The 19,994-nt window shown below is 52.5% G+C and overlaps 2 protein-coding genes and 1 long non-coding RNA gene across 6 annotated transcripts in view; 2 read left to right on the top strand and 1 right to left on the bottom strand.

Moving 5' to 3' along the window:
* Positions 1 to 708: 708 nt before the first annotated feature.
* CYREN (cell cycle regulator of NHEJ) lies at positions 709 to 5,928 on the top strand. 4 transcript variants are annotated; one of them, XM_002686964.7, is made up of 4 exons: positions 709 to 845; positions 2,252 to 2,511; positions 3,672 to 3,747; positions 4,902 to 5,928. In XM_002686964.7, exons 2-4 carry the CDS (start codon positions 2,378 to 2,380, stop codon positions 5,151 to 5,153), a joined length of 462 nt encoding a protein of 153 aa, XP_002687010.1. In that variant the 5' UTR covers positions 709 to 845; positions 2,252 to 2,377; the 3' UTR covers positions 5,154 to 5,928. The 4 variants fall into 4 exon arrangements, with proteins under 4 accessions (XP_002687010.1, XP_024846927.1, XP_059741925.1 ...); XM_024991159.2 differs by having other exon boundaries at positions 709 to 885; XM_059885942.1 differs by lacking the exon at positions 709 to 845 and adding an exon at positions 995 to 1,090.
* On the bottom strand, positions 5,814 to 19,913 carry TMEM140 (transmembrane protein 140). Its single transcript, NM_001105373.1, has 2 exons — positions 19,294 to 19,913; positions 5,814 to 7,281 (listed from the first exon to the last, which is right to left on the bottom strand). Exon 2 carries the CDS (start codon positions 7,195 to 7,197, stop codon positions 6,688 to 6,690), a length of 510 nt encoding a protein of 169 aa, NP_001098843.1. The 5' UTR covers positions 7,198 to 7,281; positions 19,294 to 19,913; the 3' UTR covers positions 5,814 to 6,687.
* LOC104972216 (uncharacterized) overlaps positions 19,548 to 19,994 on the top strand; it is an 84,335-nt gene continuing 83,888 nt past the window's right edge. The window contains exon 1 of the long non-coding RNA XR_009494266.1: positions 19,548 to 19,663. This is a non-coding gene — a long non-coding RNA (uncharacterized lncRNA). The remainder of the gene's footprint in view (positions 19,664 to 19,994) is intronic.

Here is a 19,994-nt window from a genome sequence, read left to right as displayed (position 1 = left end):
TTAATATGCTATCTAGGTTGGTCATAACTCTCCTTCCAAGGAGTAAGCGTCTTTTAATTTCATGGCTGCAGTCACCATCTACAGTGATTTTGGAGCCCCCCCAAAATAAAGTCTGACACTGCTTTCACTGTTTCCCCATCTACTTCCCATGAAGTGATGGGACCAGATGCCATGATCTTCGTTTTCTGAATGTTGAGCTTTAAGCCAACTTTTTCACTCTCCACTTTCACTTTCATCAAGAGGCTTTTGAGTTCCTCTTCACTTTCTGCCATAAGGGTGGTGTCATCTCCATATCTGAGGTTATTGATATTTCTCCCAGCAATCTTGATTCCAGCTTGTGCTTCTTCCAGCCCAGCGTTTCTCATGATGTACTCTGCATAAGCGGCCGGGTCATCAAACATGACCTGGGGGAATGGCGGTGGATGAGAATCAGGTGTGGAGGGTGGGCGGACTCCAGCTAATCCAGTATTAGCAGTATTCTCGGTAAAAATGGACAATGTGGAGATGCACGCGGAAGTCCAAAAGGCAGGGCCTTGTTGTGCAGGGTTCAGATCCCCCTCTGAATTTGGTCAAGGAGAGACTTGGTCAGGACTCGGGTCAGCGGAGGCCAGAGTGCTCCCGCACACCTTACCGGGCGAGTCCTGCTCCAACGACGAGGGCGCAGACCATGCGGCCCGCCGGCAGGGGGCGCGCCGGGTCCTCCACGCCAGCGGGCGGCCGGGAGCCGGAAGTGCGGGATCGTAGGGGAGCGGGGGCCGGGCCGCGGGGCTCCCCGCTCCCTACCACCGTCCGGATCCGCCTCCCGGGGCCTCCCCGGAAGCCAGGGAGGGCGCGTGGGCCCCGAGGTAGGAAGCCCGGCCGGAGGAGTACCGGGAACGCGGGCGGGTGGGTCGCGCGTCGCCCCTCGCCCTCCTCTGGCGGGCCGGCCCCGCTCACATCGCGCCCGTAGCGGCGCGGGGTCCCCGAGAGCAGGGAGGCCGAGAACTGGGGGCTCCGGGCGGGTCGCTGCGCCCGCGGGGCCGCCCCAGGCCCTCACCCACCCCACCACCCCTGGCCGGCGGGGCCGAGGGCCAGGGCCTGGAGGGCCCAGGTGCGAGTCCTGAGCGGCCTTTTCAAACTTTTTTGTTGTGACTTTGTGCGAATTGCTAAATGTCAGTTCTTCGTCTGTAAAATGGGTTTCAGAATACCCATCTCATGGTGAAATCAGTATATTCACTGAGCACCACAGCTGTGTTTGTGCGGGGTGGTTAGCGTTGCTCATTAGATGTGGCAAAGATTGAGGGCAGGAAGAGAAGGGGACACAGAGGATGAGATGGTTGGATGGCATCACCGACTCAATGGACATGAGTTTGAGCAAACTCCGGGAGTTGGTGATGGACAGGGAAGCCTGGCTGCTGTAGTCCATGGGGTCACAAAGAGTCGGACCACACTGAGCGACTGAACAACAACATTAGATGTGGGAATGACTATTACTGCCTCTTGAATTTTCACAGAACGTGCGCGCTGAGCTGTTTTCAGGGTTAACTGCTCACTGGCGGGTAGAGATGTGCACCCTTTGAGTCACAGGTCGGGGCTGAGTTTCAGGAGGAGGGGCAGGGCCGGAATCCAGCCGGGGGGGTGGGTGGGGAGAGGCCAGGTTAGATGAGAACCGGCCCCCGACCCCCAAAGCCCTGGCGTCTGGATTCTGCACATTCAGGCACAGTGATATCTGACCCCCCCACCCCCACCCCCCGGGACTGCTGGCTGAAATCTGACCAGTCAGAAGTATCTTTGGATTTAAGGGAGTGGGTGTTGGCCAGTGAAACCTCACTGTGAATCAAAATGGCCTTGGGGTTTCTTATAACCACTCCTAGATAGAGGGAAGGAGAAATCTATGATGGGAGGAGGGGAGGAAGAGAGCACTGAGAGATGTTTTAAGGGTAGGATTGTCTGGGCACCCTGGGGACAGTGAGCATCTCCGGTGGAGAGGAGGAGGGGCACCTTCCTTCCTCCTGTGTTGAGGGGCTCAGTGCAGAGGCTCCTGGGAGCATGGGGCCCCACTGCTGGTGGGGGCCCTGGGCCCTGAGTGGAGGGCTGCTTCTCCATGACCCCCATCGCCTGCCCACTCCACACCTCCCTCTTCATGCCCTGTGAATGATCCATCTGAGTCTCCTTGGCCCTGCTCACCTCTGGCCTGCCCTAACCAGTCACTGTGGCTGATGCCTCAGAATATTCTTATTTATTAGAATTCACTGGACTTTGTTCTTTGTAGGAATTAAAGCTGGATTGTTGACGACGAACGGACCTACAGTTCCTGGTGTGTGATGAGAGAGTGGGATTTGCTGTCCTGAAGTCACTAAGCTTGGACCCTGGTTCCTCTTCATGGGAGACTAAAGAGATGGAAGACTTAAAGTCTGAGAATAAAAAAAGGGTGCTGCCCACATGGATGACAGCCCAGGTGGCTGAAAAGAGGGCACCACAGGTGAAGACCCCCAAGAGGACACCAGCCACGGTGCCAGCGGCTGCAGCCAGGTGGGGCAGCTTCTGTCCTGGGGGATTAGGACGGGGGAGGGATTGAAGGCCTCACAGTTGCTGGGGCCCAGTCATCCAGTGTTGGTGGAACAGTGAGGGGGGTGTTTCAGTCCACAGGCGTCTCATCCGCTCTCAGGGGGTGTGCAGGCTGCAGGTGGCTGTGCCCTGCTAGGCTGGCACTGGCTTCTGCCTCTGTCAGTGAGTCTCCACCCTCTGGCCCTCATGCATCAGCTCCCAGATGGCGGCTCCAGCTCTTGAGTTAAACACACACCAGCTAAGCTCTCAGACAGCAACTGTCCAAATTGTCAGTATCTTCATTTGCCACAGAAATTGTGACCATCCAATGAGGGGGTAGGTGGACTAGTGATCCCATCTTCCTGCGGATATATCTTCAGGGACAGGCAGACAAGCTGCAGGTTGCCGGACCGGCTGGAAATCAGAGACTAGGGGCGTGGGGGAGAGGTTGGTTGAATGGTGATATTGGTGGGGGTCTCCAGGCTGTCAGGGAGGGGGTACCTCTGTCCTCTCCTGGCCGTAGTCTCAGGTGCTTACTGTCCCTCTCTCTTTCTAAGTTTTCTTCATTGACCAGCCTTGCTTTCTGATCTTTGCTGTGCTGTGCTTAGTCGCTCAGTCGTGTCCAGCTCATTGCGAACCTGTGGACTGTAGCCAGGCTCCTCTGTCAATGGGGATTCTCCAGGCAAGAATACTGGAGTGGGTTACCATGCCTTCCTCCAGGGGATCTTCCCGACCCAGGGATTGAACCCAGGTCTCCTGCATTGTGAGAGGTTTCTTTACCACTGAGCCACCAGGGAAAGCCCTCCTTTATTGTATTCACTCATGGGGGTGAGGGGTGGCATTCAGACATGTCTTGGCTTGTTGGACCTTCTTGCATCGTGAGCGCGTGCGCGTGCTTGTGTGTGTCTCAGGAGCCAGCCATCTCATCCTATTTCTTAGCGGAGTTGATGGATGGTGGGAAACCCCACGGTTGCCCCAAGAACCCCTGTGCCAGTCACTATTTCCAAGGATGCAGAAGCCACAGCAGTGCCCTGGGGAAGCTACTGCTCTCAGCCCTGGCAGACAGGCCCCAGGATGCGACTCTGGGTCTCATTCTTTCCTGCTGGTGATTCGTGCCTGTCTCTAACTTCATGCTCTTCTCTCAGATTTCCTGCCATGAGGACTGTGTACTGCATGAATGAAGCCGAAGTCGTCGATGTTGCTCTGGGGATCCTCATTGAGGTACAGTCAACTGTCTTTTATTTTTGTAAATTTTATTTATGTATATATTTTGGCCGTGCCGGGTCTTCGCTGCTACTCGGGGATCGGGGGCTGCTCTCTGGTTGCGGTGAGAGAGTTTCTCATTGCGGTGGTTTCTCTTGTTGTGGAGCACGGGCCCCACATGGGCTCCCATGGGCTTCTGTAGCAGGCAGAGCACGGGCTCAGGAGTTGTGGTTCCTGGGCCCAGTGATTGTAGCGTGTGGGCCCTGGATCGTACAGGCTTCTGTAGTCGTGGCACATGGGCTGAGTTGCCCCGAGGCTTGTGGGGTCTTCCCGGACCAGGGATTAAACCCGTATCTCCTGCATTGACAGGTGGACTTCTCACCACTGACCCACCAGGGAAGCCCAGCTGTGTCCTTTCTGATGACTGGAGACTCCTGGCGGGAGTTTGTGCTAATAAAAGAGGCACTCTGCCTGTTAGCAGCCGGGCCCGCTCCAGGGGAGGGGTGCACCTGCCGGGCCCTTGGGGCTGGAGACCTGGGAGGCCGTGGCCGTGTGAGGGAGGGTGGCCCTCCCTGTCTGGGCGGCTCTCTGCTGGTGGTGGGTGGAGGGGCGGGCAGGAGTCGTGAACCACTCGTGTTCTCTGAGGGTCTCCTTCGGGCGAGGTGACTTCTGAGCGTTGTCCTTAGCACCTCGCCCCTGAAGCCCTGGCTTCCAGAAGCAGCTAACGGTTGTCCCACCTTCGAGTGGTGTAGCCCCTGAGAGTTGCTCAGGGCCTTTTATATATTCCTGTCTCATTTAACGCTTGCAATAACCTGCCGGTCGATACTACTGCTAGTCCCAGTGAGTGAGGCCCACACTCAGGGTTCGCGTCCTGCACTCCTTCCGTTCTGTCAGCCTGCCCTTCCGTGTCCGTTGGGTCCACTTGTCGTCCCTGCGCCGCTGTTCCTGGGGCCCCTGCCCGCCGCTCGCCCTGCTGGTCCTGATTTCTGCACCGCCCGAGAAGGGGGGCAAGGAGGGGCAGAGCCTGGTGAAGGGAGGGGGGCCATCTGTGATTCGGGAGCTGGGCCCGGCTCCCCAGAGCTGGCTTTACAGATGCTACTGGCTACGTTCTGTGTCCTTGCATGTTAGGGAAGTAAAACCCATCTGTTTTGCCTGCCATTTCTTCTGCTCAGGAGGACCGAAAACAGGAAAAGCCGTTGGAGCCGCCACCTCTGGCAGGCGCTGATAAGCCAGAGCGCTCCCCGGCCAGCCCAGCGCCACCGTCCCCAAGTCCCCGCTGGAGCCGAAGTGAGGACAGTGAGGAAGAGGACCGTGGGGCAGACGGCCCTGCCCCGGGGCCCGCGGGTTCTGACACGGCCTGCAGCAGAAGCCTCGAGGAAGACCAGGATGAGCTAAAATACGTCAGGGAGATCTTTTTCAGCTAAGGGACACACTTCCAGGACTTGCTGCTTAGAGCGGCTGAAGGAAGCTGGGCTTCCCCTCTTAGCCCGAGCGCTGCCCTCAGACAGCTGTGCTGTGACAGCTTCTGCTCCCAGCGTCAAGCCTCCCTGGGCTGGGTGGGTTCACCGGGGGACGTGAGGAATCAAAATGAGCTCCCCCCCAAATTCCTGCTCTCTGCTCTCCCTTCTCAGGGGCCTGGGAGCTCGACATTGTCTTATTCAGGTACCTGGTTCCAGGGAAATGAGATCATGGGGGTCAAACTTACTGGAAATGGAGAGTCCACTTAATACTTTTCCAGGAAAAACAAGCATGGCTGCTAAGTACACTGCAGTTCCTAGGTTTGGCCACCTTAAGGAAGAAGCCTATTTTTAAAATCACTTCTGTCACGTGTCAGTCGGTCAGTGAGCCCTTGTTGGTCCAACCCTGAACTAGACACCTTCCCCCAGGGCTGGGCTCCCGCCTGAGAGCCTGCCTGTGGTTCCGTTTACAGATTGGGAGGTCTCCCGACCAACCGACAGCCCTCCTCCCCTGGCCTGCCACCTTCTGCACCTTTCTAGGCCTTGGCCTTGGTCCCTGGGCAGTTAGAAAGTAAGAATGGGATAGGAGCCCCAAAGAGACACAAAGGACAAGACCTCACACTGGAGTCCGTGTTTCTGCCTCTATTCAGCGTGGCTTTGCACGGGCATGGGATGAGGCGATCACGTGCTGTACAGATTGTCAGTGTAACAGATGCTGAAGAATACACAAAGTGCCCCCGTGCATGAGTGGTGCTCGTATCCTTTCCGGCGCAGGGTGAGAGGGGAGGGGATGCGGTGTTTACATGGACGTGGGCCGGCTCAGGCCGTTCATCGTCCTCTTCTGACCAAGGACCTGGCGTCCTGGGCTCCTGAACGCCCGTGTCGCATGCTGGGAGCGGACTGCTCGTGCGCAGTGGTTAGACCCTTGTTCTGTCTGTCTGCAGGTCCAGGAGCCTTTTCAGTGGAACATTCAAAACCGCCAGGCTCTTCTCTGTGCCTTTCTGTCCTGTGAATCTCTCAGATCACTCCTTGGCCTTTGGGAGCATTGTCTCGAATGGAGATGGGGCGCTTGCTAGGCTGGGTTCCCGGGGACACCGAGGTGTTCCTTCATAAACTGTCACCGGGTTCCCATCTGGCATTTGGCAGCTTGTCCTGGAAATTTGGCCCCAGTGACAGGAAGCCTTATCTCCCCATTGTTCTGAGGATCAAGTCAGAATGGCTTGCTCAGTTCAGTTAACTAAAGCAGGAATTCTTGCAACAATGAGCTACTTGGTTCTCGGGTGTTCTTAGAAGTCCCAAAGGACAGACCACCCTATCCTAAAAAGTCTTGTCCTCCTTGACGCTGGGCACCCACCCCCTCCGCAGTGGGTCCAGTCTGCTTCAGCTGGAGCTCAGTGCTGGCTGTGAAACAGAGTGGCTGAGAAGACACACCGGCCTGTGCGTTCTCTGGCAGCCTTCTCTGAGCACAGTTCAAAGCGAACCCTTGCGATCACATAAGCCTTTAGACGGAGCTAGTAGCTCCCCAGCTCCTGTCCTTTGCCCTCTGAGGGAACACAGCTGTGGCCACAAGCAAGAGGATGAGCAAGGTCTGGGCGGCACCCAGAGCTAGAGACCCAGGTCCCAGGAGGGAGAGCTGGAGCCACTTCCAGGTGTAGGTGAGGAAGAGGCCCAGACCGCTGGCCAGCAGCACGGAGGACGTGGCCAGGAAGCCCACAGCCAGCTGCCACTCCCCCTCATTGTTATTGCACCAGGCCAGGAGGAAAGGCAGGGGGACGAAGAGGGTGAGGACCAGGGCCCCGTAGACGCCGAGCCTGGCCAGGGCCAGGCCCACCCGAGGCACGCCCAGGGCCTCCAGTTCTGGGAACTGGTAGCACTGCAGGGCGCCGGTGCCCTCGTGCCAGAGACAGAAGTTGTAGAAGCCAACCCTGAGGTTGGGCAGGTCCACAAGGTTGCCGGCCTTCCAGAGGAGAGCAAAGAAGAGCAGGCAGATGGTCGTGATCGTGAGGGTCATTGTGACGAGGAACAGCAGCTGGCTCCGCCGCTTTGACTTCAGGACAGTCATCTTCATGCCCTTCGCAGGGCGCCTCCTGGGTTCCTGTAGGGGAGGTCACACAGTGAATGTCCAGCTCGCCCTGCCTCCCTCCCAGTTTCTTCTCAAACTCCGGTTCTGGAAGTGTACAGAAACTTGTGGCCTACTTCCTTCAAGACAAAACCAAACCCAGCCCCAGCCACGGCTGCCCATCGTGGTAGGCAGTGCAGGGAGTGGTGGCCAGCAGTGGCCCCTGGGGACTGCCCTGGCGATCAGCTTCTGGAAGCCCCCTTGGGAGGCACAGCCCCTCCCCTTTCCCCATGCTGGCTGGAGGTCTGCCTGACCACCCCACACTCGTCCTGCACGTGGACAGACAGAGGAAAGCCACGAGAGGGGACAGGGTGCGGACAGGCTGTAGGGAGGGTAGTGTCCGCCACGCAGGCTGCTGCCACAGGTTACTGTGGATGGCGCAGCTCATCAGCTGCAGAGATTTATTTTCTTGGTTTTGGAGGCCGGCAAGCCCCAAATCAAGGCGCCGGTGATTCAGGGTGTAGTAGGGGCCCGATTCCTGGTTCCCAGACTGTCTACCTTTTGTTGTGTCCTCGTGGGGTGGAAGGGACAAGGGAGCTCTCAAGGGCACTGATCCTATTCAAGAGGAGATAGTGTGAATCCCTGCTCTATCCCTGATCACATCCCAAAGGCCCCACTTCCAAATGCTGGGGGTTAGGCTTCAGTGAGCAAATGTGGAGGGACACAGACGTTCAGTCTGCAGTAGGCGGCTGATGAGAATGAGGATTTATCAGCAACCTCTTTGGCAGAGACAAAGATGTGTCAAATACTAAAATGATGTGTTTAGTCCATGTTTTTAGAGTGGTAGGGTGAGAAGTTTTAACCAGTCCAGCCCATGGCATGGGAAAAATTGCCAACAGGAACATAGTTTGCATAGGTTTGCATATTAACAGATATTTGTAAAAGCCTGTATCTAAATTTTTGATGGATGTAGGAATTTCGGGGTGTCGGATGGACTTCCAGGGCTGGAATCCAGATTTATACCATGTGCAGTGGGAATAAGATTCCACTTGCTTCAGTGGTCCAAGAACCAGTAGGCTGGGAGTTGGGTTGCCTGTGTATAAATGCTCCATCTTACTTGTCTTATTTCAAGCCTGTTCCACTTGGGCTTGAAAAAAAGGTTATTATCAAGGTTAATGCAAAAAATGCCTGGGGCTTCTCAGAGGAGATTGTACAGCCGCCTCACAGGGCAGCTCCCCAGGCACCCAGAGCCTTTGTTTTCGACTTCCTCTCCTCTCTCGACTGACCTTTTGGAGCTTTTCAATAGAGAACGAAACAAAATAAAGCTGGAGCTGAGAGCCGGTGAGCAGACGTGTGGGTGGCAGTCCTGGTTTCCTTCTTCTCAGCCGTGCAGGCAGAGAGAGTTCAGTCCCAGCTACACTGTCTGGGGCGACTGAGAACTTGAACTTGGGTTCTCCAGGCAGGCCCTGCTCCCTGGGGTCTTCTGTCCCTCGCTTGGCCCCTGCCCGCCGTCCCGCTTCCCGACCGCCACCCCCTCAGCTGCCGCCCCTCCTCATTCCAGTCCGGTCCAGTCGCTCAGTCGTGTCTGACTGCGGCCCCCTGGACTGCAGCACGCCAGGCCTCCCTGGCCATCACCAGCTCCCTGTTCTCTGCCTCTCTGGGTCCTGCTGGTTTTTCACCACCTTTCTCCGACTATTTCAGCCCACGCTCTGATGTAGCTGAAGGCCAGGATGTGTGTCCCCCCCCGCTGTAATCTTTCTGGGGAACAGTCTGTCTATTTTATCCCCCGAATGGTGCCTGATACGCAGTAGGAACTTTTTTTTTGAATGAGTGAAAATGTCACATAGCATCCTTTAGGTACCGCGCGTACTGATCTGACGTATATCTAACAGGACAGCAGAGCTTCGAGAGGTGAGGGGCTGTGCTGTGTGTCCGCTCCGCACTCAGTGCTGGGGTGTCCCCCCGTGCTTCTCGGGCTGTGGACAGAGAGCTTGGGGGCTCGGCCTAGCTTCTTTCTTCTAAACGTGTCCCAGTGAAAGGATGTGGTTATTTGGTGGGAAAACCCTCGGGCACCCTTCTCTGCCTTCCTGAGAGCCTACCCCGATTTTTTGCTGGTGTTGGCCTTTAACAATCCTTGTAATCTTGTTCTCAGCACAGTGAGCTCTTTAATTCCCTTTAATGTTAAGCCTGTGCTTCCCTCAGCGGGCAGAAGGGAGACTGCTGAGTCACTGTTGCTATTTTTAAGTGAAGTCTTTCCTGTTTTTAATAAAGTAATGCATGTTGGTTGTAGAAAATCAGAAAAATGTGAAAGTATGGAGACAAGACTAAAAATTGTTGATAACGTCAAGGTTGTAGAAATAACCACCCAGCAACACATTTCCTTCTGTAATATTTTATACAGTTGGGATTGCGTAAATTTGTGTGTATCCTTTGTAAACATCACTGTAGCATGAATATTTCCCTTTGTCACTAGCAGTGCTTCCTAAACAATATTTTTAATGGCTGGGTTAGCTGTACTACCGTGCGTGGTTTACATATCCTGTTCTATGACACTGTTTTGGTGTACAGTTTATATATTCTGTTTTACAACACTGTTTGGCAGCTCTGTAAATAATGCCATGGTGACTGTCTTTGTGAATCAGTGTGTTCCTCCACCAGAAGTTTGAGAGTGCTTGTCTCATCATCTCTATTAAATTTTCTCATCTTTGCATCTTTGGTGATGAAAAATGACACAGCATTGCTATTGTTGAGTAAGATTTAATGTTTTTCGAGTGTTTGTTGACTCTCTGGTTTTTTTTTTTTTTTCCTGGGGGGGTGGAATGCTGTCAGTTCCTTTCTTTTTCCATCATTTTTAGTTTTGGTTTTTGTTTGTCAGTGTACACGAGCTCTTTATAAATAACGGCTGCTAGCGTCTTGCTGTCGTAACGGCCATCATAAAGCATAAGGCTTTTGTGGCAGTGGGGTCCCTGAACCAAGACACGGATCTGGACTCAGTACAAGTATGTGGCTTCACGTTTGTCACCAGAGGAAAATACTCTCAGACTGTTCATCTGAGGCACTTCTTTTTTTGTTGTTTTGTTTTAGTTTAAGCACCTCTGAAGCTTTCACATCAATAGGTTGATGGTAGGAAGGGGCACAGACATAGGGTCCTGGTCTTCTAAATTACGTTCTTGCCACTTTCGTGTTAAGAGTGAAACCTTCCTGAAGTTGTGTCTGCAGGATTAGAGCCCCGGCAGGTTGCCACCCTGCCAGTCCCTCTGGCAGCCCACGTCCTGAGTGCAGGACGCCTGGCAGAGAGCGGTGCCCGGGGAGCTTTGCCTAGCATGGGTCCATCCCTGGCCTCTCCCCTGACTGTAAGGAACACTTGAGAAGGGCTGACCGAGCAGGAAGGCCAGCTCTCGCCACCGACACTGGTTTGTTCACTTCAGATGGCCGGAGGCCCAGCGCATGCTCTCTCTAGTTGCAGAGTCAGAATGGACTTTCCAAACTGCCCATCGACCTTCTGTTACAGAGCAGGTCTGCAGCTACAATCTCCAGTTCCCAGACACTTTCTTATATGCTGGGATATCTGCCAGCGTAATCATTATGTGCCTTGTATACAAATACTGATCATGCACTTATTTATAACTTCTGATTTGTCACCAGGTCTTCAATGGTGGCTCAGTGGTAAAGAACCCTCCTGCCAATGCAGGAGACGGGGATTTGATCCTTGGGTTGGGAAGATCCCCTGGAGGAGGAAACAGCAACCCACTTCGGTATTCTTGCCTGGAAAACTCCATGGACCGAGTAGCCTGGCAGTGACTAAAACAAAAACACTAAGAACAATTTGTCACTGCTCTAATCAGGTTTCACATATTCCATTTCCATCTGTCCCAACATGAGAGATGCCCACACAACTCCCTGTCTACACTGACTTAGCAAAAATACCCTCACACCCCTGTAGTCACTCGTCATTCTGTTTTTTTCAATTCATTCTTCCTGCCTGAAGGTCTACTGACATTCAGTAGCAAGACTTTATATGTACAGTTGGGCCTTATTGAGTTTCTCGCCATTTGCCAGAGTTCACCACCTGTCTGTCTGTCCCAGGTGACGCGTGCTGGGGGCTCCTGCACTGTCCCTCACGTCAGGCCGCCAGGGGAAATTCTCCTTCATCCATGAAGTGTTTAATAAGCCCTTCTAGGTGCCCATGGGAGAGGCCGGCAAGTGTCTACAAGGGTGCCCTTCAATCCCAGAGGGTGGGGACGAGACTGGAACGCCTGAATTCCTGGGCCGGGGAGGAACACAGTGTGCTGTGCCCAACCGGTGTCCTGGAGCCTGTTACCCGGAGAGACCCTGGAGGCTGCGGGTGTCCACTTTCCTGGGACGACGTCTGCAGTAATGTGGCCTTCCTCCTGCTTCCTCAGGAACAGGGCTCCCAGGGCTGTTAGTGCCCCTGTCGCCCCTGGACGCCTTCTCCCCTTATTCCTGCTCTCCAGCCCCTCCCTCAGCTCCTGCCACGTTGGCTTCCTTGAGCATCCCCCGAAACCTTCAGACAGGCTCAGGCCTCTGTGCTGGCATGCCCCCGCCTGGAGTGTTCTTCTGTTAGCACGTGTCTGCTGCCTCCCTTGAGGTCGCTGCTCAGAGATCCTTTTCTCAGTGACGCTGTCCCTGGCTGGCATCTTGAACCTGTGACGGCTTCTCCACGGCACGCTGCTCTCCCTCGGTAGCATTTCCCACCATCTTAACATCCTAAATACTTTGTCTTCCGCCTACAGCCCTCAATAGAATGTAAACCTCATGAGGGTAAGGAATTTTATGTTATGCGAATTAGACAAAAGTCTATGGCCGTCTGTCTCTATCAAAATCTGTCTTTAACTGTTACACCCCCAGCACTCCCTGGCAGGTCTGTGAATATCCACCAAACAGCCTCTGAATGCAGCGTGCACGTCCAGCCATGGCCCACAGAGCTTCATAAATGCCTCCCTCTGATTTTTTTGACCTACTTCTCTGTCCTGGCTCTCTTCCTTCAGGTCCTTCTCTGTTTATTTTTTTTCTTCTTCCCATTTCCTAAACTTCAGTTTCCTCAAGCTCATCCCCTCTTTCTCAGACGTGTGTAAGCCTTAGTTTCAGGGCTGGACAGTGAGGCCACCTGCAAGGATGGACTGCCGTGTGACTGACGGCTGAGGCTGCGGACTGGCCGCTGCCACGGCCCTGAGAACTGCCTTGTAAGACCTGGGTGTTATCATTTGCTGCCATCAGACGCTATAGAGCTTGCCAGTTTTGTGGAACAGACGCTCAAAAGAAAAACAAGTGGGTCTTCAGATTGTTATGGGCTACAAATTCATCTCCCGGGCTTTTTCTTCTCATTAATGACTTAAGAAAGCTGTAGGGGACCATAGAGGGCAGAACTTGCTTCGAGAAGTCTTTGTGATCACTGGAAGGTGTGTCTGAGAAGGAATCTAGCTCGACCGAGGACTTAATGATTAAATACTAAACTTCACAGTCTTTTTGCGTGTGTCAGTCCAGTGTTAAGTTCACTGTGGGAACACATTTACTGTTATCACGTCCATGTTCCAGAGGGGAAAATGGAGGCTTCGTGAGGCTCAGTAAATTCCCCAGGCGAGGCTGGTGCAGCCTGTAGGGCAGGACTGTGAAATCAGTGTAAGAGCCTGAGCTCCGCCTCCCCAGGCCGGGCCCCCGCACGCGTCCTCCCGTCTCACGCTTACAACTATAATGGGCAGATACCCCAGCATTTTCATCTGGCACAGTGGGGAAGCTGTGGAGCAGTGCGGCTGAGCATCGACGTTGAAGCTGTGTGTCCAGGGTTCAGATCCCCGCTCTGCCATTGACTAGCTACGTGAACGTCTCTCTGCCTAGGTTTCTCATCTGGAAAACGGGTATAATAGAACGTGTTTTGTAGATGTTGTGGAAATTAAATGAAGTGATTTACGTGCAGCCTGGGGAATATTACCTAGTAAGTATTACTTAAATTATTATCATCGTGGAGAGGAAGTTGAGGCTCAGAGAAGTGAGTTCTGGGGGAGACACTGGGACTGGTGTTCACAAACAGAGTGTCCCTGGAGGGCCTGGCCTCACTGGTGTCTGGCACCGATGGCTCTGGGATGCGGTTAGGGACGTGGCGATCAAGCGCATGGACCTTAGTGCCAGACCAGCCGGGTTCAGGCCCTGTCCCGTCACTCACAGCACATGACCTTGAGCGTTTCACAGGCTTGGCCGCGCCGATATCCCTGCCCTCAGAGCACCCACTGGCCTGTTCCTGGGGGTTGTTGTGAGACTGAAGGGAGCTAATTTGATCCGAACAAGTGGACTACTGCCCACAAGGTGGTGGTTCAGGGGAGGAAGGGGAGATGAGAGAAGAGCCAGGAGAGGCGGAGGGTGGGGCTGCAGCGGAACGGAGAGGCAGCGAAGCCCAGGGGAGAAAACGCGAGCAGAAGAAAGTCAGAGAAACAGAGCCTGGCGGAGGAGAGGTCCGGCTTGCCAGAGGAGGCCCCGGCCCTGACGGGAGCGTGTCTGGCTGTGCACGACTGGGGACCAGTGTGTTCATGGTTTGGGTGTGGCTTCTGACAGAAGCAAACAAAAAGGGAAGAAGGAAGGGAAACATGTCATATTTCCTCCAGCAGAAATGTGAGCCCAGGTTTTTATTTCTGAAAATGAGGCCACAGAAGTGTTGCCCGAGTGTTTTAAGACGGCAGCAGCACCCGGGTTTCAGAGGCTGCGTGGACAGCCGGGCCAACGGTGGCTTTTTATGGAACACCATGACGTCTGGATTTATTTAATTTTTCCATGTAAATAAAGCAGCTCGGCCAGCAGAAACATGACTACACCATGAGACTGCAGAGTGCAGCGCCCGCTGCCCCTCCGCCTCCAGCGAGCCACCGGGATAGACTGTCTCAGCAGCTCCATTAATATTAACTCGCTGTTGGTCCAGTCGTTTTGTTGCTCATTAGCCCTGCTGGCAAGCAGACTATCCAGCTGGGAACAAAGGTCAAAAAAAAAATTTTAGTTTGGGGGAACAATCCTTAAAAATGAGGAAGTGCCTGCACCTTGGGACCCATTCTTGTTTGGTTTTTATTGGGAGGACTGCACAGTGCAGTTTACAGGAGGCTAAGATTCACAGGACCCAGGAACTTCCCTGGCGGTCCAGTGGTTAAGACTTTGCCTTCCAATGCAAGGGGTGCAGGTTCGATCCCTGGTTGGGGCGCTAAGATCCCACAGGGACCAAAACATAAAACAGATGCAATATTGTTACAAATTCAATAAAGACTAAAAATGGTCACATCAGGAAAAGAAAATCTTAAAAAAAGATTCACAGGACCTAAACGAGAGTTTGAAGACAGATAACAGTACTAGAAACCAGTGACTGCCTTTGGCTGTCCCTCTTCTTTAAAACCCTTAGTTTCCTGACCAGGGATCAAATCCACGCCGCCTGCGTTGGAAGTCGGAGTCTCAACCACTGGGCCCGGGGAGGTCCCTTCAGTAGCCCCTCTGGATTGTGCTGCTCCTGCCCTCTCTGCCTCCTGCACTTGCCCGGAGTCACTGTCCCCCTCGCACTGACCAGGCCAGGGTTTCATCCTGTGACCCCCGAGGTCACACAAGCAGGATGGTCCCGAGTCACAGGCTCTGGACAGTCAGCAACACGCAGGGCAGCTGGGGCACCAAACACCGAGCACTTGTTTTCACAAAGCTAATTCTAAGTTTTGAAGCGATTTGGGAAAGCAGATAAACAGGATGGCGTGAAACAGAGAGCCTGGCAGCAGGAAATGATGAGCCTCCAGGGGAGGGCCTGTGTGCCAGGCGCGCGTTTGATCCGTGACCTGAGGGCTTTGAAAGAGCCAGGCAGAGTCTTCCAGAAGGAGGGGGCAGTGGTTAGATGTACCGCGCTGGGAGAGGAGCAGACTGGGGGCAGGGTGGCAGCCTGCTGACCAAGGGGACAGGGGTGGGCAAGCGCACCGGGTCCCTGGGGCCTCAGAGGCCAGGGTGAGAGGTGTGGCTTACGTCCTCACCTCAAGCCCCTGCTCCCCGAACCTGAGGCACGTGTCCCAGGCAGCAGGGCTGGGGGTGTGGAGAGCTCCTGAGTTGGGGTGGGGGCAGTGCCAGGCCTCGTCTCTGGCAGTCCTGCCCAGGAGCCCTGCTCTAAAGCTGGTGATCGCAGTTTGCCCCAGCAGTCGGAAGGAAGGAGGAGGAGGAGGAGGTGAAGACTGATAGACCGTCACTAAGCCTTAGTCCTTCAGTTTTGCCAAAGGTATTTTGCAAGTTGGCCGGAGGGAACCAAGTCTTCTAGGACTTGCCCTCCATCCCCACACAGGAGGGTGCACCTCTCATCTGGAGCCTGTAACGCACATAAAATGGCTTCATAACTCTAGCAAGATAACTCAGCCAGTCACAGACAAACTGAGCTGCACACGCGCTGAGGCCTCCTCCTCCATCCCTCCGAAGGCGGATCTTCCCCTGGTCACTCCTGGAGGGGTGCTAACTGAGGCCTGGTGCTTGCCAGTGGGTGGGATGCTCGGGAAGGGGCTGACGTTGCGGCTCCTGTGTGTTCTCTGCTCTGCCAAGATCTCTGCTGTGAGACCTCCACCTCCCTCCTGCTGCCGAGTGGGCAGTAGGTCTGTGTCCTCACAGAAGATCTGGGGATCTCCTCCCAAAGCCCACAGGTTTTGGCTGATAAAGTTCATTTGTGTATTGAGGCTCATAAAATGAGGTGGCTCCAGTGGCCCAGCCCAGGTCACAAATCTAAACCCAAGTCAGCCTGCTCGAGAAATACCTGTCAAGGAAACCTAACATACACCACTCACAGCGCTCCAGCAGCCTTAGCCAGTTCACCTTCCCTAGGAAGCAGGGCCTGCTGGCTATGAGGTCAGGGTGTCCTTACAAGTCATATGACCTCTTCCAGTGCTCTGTGGGACTTGCTTTTGTCCCAGTTCCCTAGGAAGGGTGCTCCCCTGCTCGTGAGGTGCTATGCTCCCTTGATCTGTGGCTTGTTTTCCCGTGAGTGAAGGAATGAGTCAAGTAGCCACTAAATTGTTTCAGGTTTGTCCTTTTGACAGGGCTGAGAAAACTAAGGTGTGAGTCCAGGGGTGCAGAATAAAGTGTCTCAGTTTCTATAGAACCTACTATAGAACCTGCTTTTGAGGATTAAACCTCCAAAGATACTTGTTATACATTACGTTACTTGAAGATGCAATTCACTGGAAGAGACCAAAAGTAGACTGATCACTGAGGTCACTGCAGTGCCCAGCTCCCAGGTAGAAGTAACTGAGGGGGAAGTGAGATCAACAGAAGAGGATGGACAGGGACTGGACGGACGGCTCAGAGAGCAGACTATCAGAAAAGCCACGCCTAAGAAGACATAAGAGTGGCATTATAATTCAGTGGAGGGAAGGGCTTTCCTTTAACTAATGCTGAAGCAATTAGTTAAAACCATTTTAGGGACTCATCTCCCTCCACATACCAAAATAAATTTCACATGGACCCAGCAGTGAGATGTAAGGAACAAGCAGACAAAAAAGATCTAGAAAAAAGTAGATATTTGATTTATGAACGAAAAAAGAATGCTCTGAGCTTAAGAGCAAATTGAAACTACAAAGGAAAAATGGTACGGATTTAACCAGGAAAATATACATTTCTATACAATAGAAACACAAAATTAAAAGTCAGTGAGCATGGAAAAATATTTGCAACCAATATGGAATGGTTACTATACCTAATATAAAAAAATCTTTATGCCAAAAAGTTAAAAAACATTTAATCCCCATGAAAATGGATGAGGCACATGAAGAGATATTTCACCTGAGAAGGAATGCAAAGTAGTTAACTGTAAAAACCTCTTTTTTCCTTATTTGTAGCCTCCACCAAACGTGCAAGGATTTTCCCCCCACCAGGAATTCTCTGCGACACCTGGATGTCCTGTAGTTCCATTCTGACTCTGTCTACCTGGAGGAGGCACCTCCCACAGGCTGAGGGCACAGAGCCCCCGGTCACAGGCCTGTGTCATCACCTGTGCTGCTGACCAACCAGCGGCAGCTTGGAGGTGCCCATAGCCCCCTCCTTGGGTCTGATTAATTTGCTAGAGCGGCTCACAGAACTCGGGCCAGCAGTCTACTTTATTAGAGTACTGGTTCAACTTAAAAGGACACAGTCCAGGAGCAGCCACCCAGAAGACGCATGGGGCAGAGGATGGGGGGTGGGGTCGCGGAGCTGCCATGGCCTGTCTAGGCCTTTCACCCTCCCGGCGCCTCCACGTGTCCACCAGCCCAGAAGCCCTTGAATCCTGTCCTTTAGGGATATTTTATGGAGGTTTCATTACTCAGGTGTGATCAATGGAATCATTGGCCCATTGGTGACATACTCTTATCTCCACCCACTCTCACCTCCCTGGAGGTTGGGGCTGAAGGTTCTAACCCTTTAAATATGTGGTTGTTTTCCCTGGCAACCAGCCCCTCTCCTTAGGGACTTTCCAAAAGTTGAGTCATTAACATAAGCACAGAGGTGGTTGAAAAGGGTTTGTAGTGAATTAAAAAAGAAAAACAAAACCACCTTTACCTCTATTACCACTTAAAAAATGCCAAGGATTTTAGGAGCTCTGTGCCAGAAATGGGGACGGAGACGGAACATCTATTTCTTATTGTAAATCACTCTGTCACATTAACAAACATGAAAAAAAGTCTACACCTCAAGTAATATAATCAAAGATATGCCAAATAGTCTTTGAGTTTCCCTATCAAAACTGCAGATAAAAACATTTGATACCAAGAGTGCAATAAAACTGACATCTTCATAGAATAATGGTGGATGTGAAAATTCTTAAACTTTCTGGGAGGCAGTAGAGCAAAAAGCACTAAAAACACTAAAAATCATCATACCCCTTTGGGCAATTAATTCCCCTTATTAGGCAGCAATCAGAAATGCCATCAGTGATTTATATACAGGAATGTTTATCATAGTATTACTTTAGCCAAAAATGAGAAGCAACATTAGAATCAAATTATGACATATCAAGATAATAAAACTCTATGTAGCCTTTAGAAAAACCAGGTCTAAAATCACACTATACAGTGTGACTGCAAGAAAGATACTAAAGAAATGTTCTAAAATGTTGATGTTAGTTCTGGTATCTTTGGGCACTATGGGCAAGAGTTCTTTTCTTTTCACATTAAAAATATTTCCAGAGTCATGCATTCTATTTATGTAAAAGTGAAATTTAGAAAACAGTGTTAGCGATTAGATAAAGCAGGTGGGTTGGCCGGAAAGAGTGTTGAGAAAGGGGAATATGCAAAATCTAAAGGAGACTGTTATAGGCACGGATTCAGGAGTTTGGGAGAGATAAGGTTTAGGAAGAAGATACTGAAAAATGCACTTCAGTTGTCACGAGGGAGGAAGGAAAGACAATCCCAAATACATATGTGTTTACTTTTTCCCAAGGAGCGTTTGATTTTACAGGTGAAGAAGCTAACTGGAAATTTTAGGGGAAACATCTGCACCAACAGAACTAAAATCCCACTATGAATTTCCATCGAGTTGTGAAAAGCAATGTAGTCTAATAACACCAGGTCTAAAAATCTCTTAGACCCTACTGTCTTCTTTCTGAGTCGAGAGCACAGGTTTTTCTGACAGTCTTAGTCTATAGTGTGTATTTTCAGGAGGACTCATGGTATTCCTGTTTAGCTACTGCAAGTCTGTGATCTGCCTTTGTTTGGCCGCCTATTTCCACTTCATGCGCCATAGACGATTTGTATAGACTCAGTGCAAAATCCCACTGCCCATCGCTGTCCTCTGTATTTCTAACCGGTCATACTGGCATTACCTGCACCGCTTTAGAGGCCACAGGCCCACAGGCTGATGCTGAAGGGAGTAGGGGGAAGGAGGTGGGGAGAGCTGAGCTCATGGAGGTGGGTCATCTGTGGGGGTGGGGCGGTGGTCCCCAGACCCTGACTACCGGTTGTTTTCTTGGGTCCGTGGCTAGAATGCAGGGTCTGAGAGGAAAGCCCACTTGTCTTCAGAGCAGCACGCATCTGGGCGAGCTGTTGGGCACACAAGGCAGGTACTTACCGAAAAGAAGATGCAGAATGCACAAAGCGCTCTTCACGAGGAGGAGCAGGAAATCAGGTTCGGTAGATTCTTCTCTCTCGCTGGCTTCCTAGTGTCCAGCCTCCAGAATCCAGGCCGGTGGAGAGGGGCCGGCAGATCAATGCAGCCCCAGGCTTATGACTGGCTGGGAGGCACGTCGTGCCTAAGTAAACAGCTCTCTGAACTTTGGCACATTTCTGCTGACTGATGACACTGTCCCCTGATTTCACTTTCATTTCTTGCCGGTGGCTTGTGACTTTCAGAAATAAAGAATGTAAACAACATTGCTCTTCCCCAAACCGGGCGCTTTACCCACACCTGAGCCAACCAGCCAGCAGACCTAAATAGCCAGGTGAGTGTCTGGGTGATAACACACAGTGATTCCAGAAAGGAGACTGGCCAAGACGCTTTCAAAACTCCTCATGTTTTAAACCAAGATAAACACAACCTAGAATCTTACTCAGAAGGGACCCTCAAGATGGACTAGTCCAAGATCCCAGACCCCGCTCACCTCGGGGAAGCACCTATGCCTCTGTCCTTGCCTTTTCAGAAATCAGCTTTGTAGGATGACTGGGGGTCCCTGGACACAAAACCGTGTCTTCTTAGCGTCCTCACCAGGGTGTTTAGGCCCATGCTAGAGCAGCTGGAACATCTCCTTTCAAAATAAGAGCAGAATGGAGCTC

The sequence above is a fragment of the Bos taurus genome, chromosome 4 (assembly GCF_002263795.3).
Source record: "Bos taurus isolate L1 Dominette 01449 registration number 42190680 breed Hereford chromosome 4, ARS-UCD2.0, whole genome shotgun sequence".
Classification (NCBI taxonomy): Eukaryota; Metazoa; Chordata; class Mammalia; order Artiodactyla; family Bovidae; genus Bos; species Bos taurus.
This window is presented reverse-complemented; position numbering and strand designations above follow the sequence as displayed.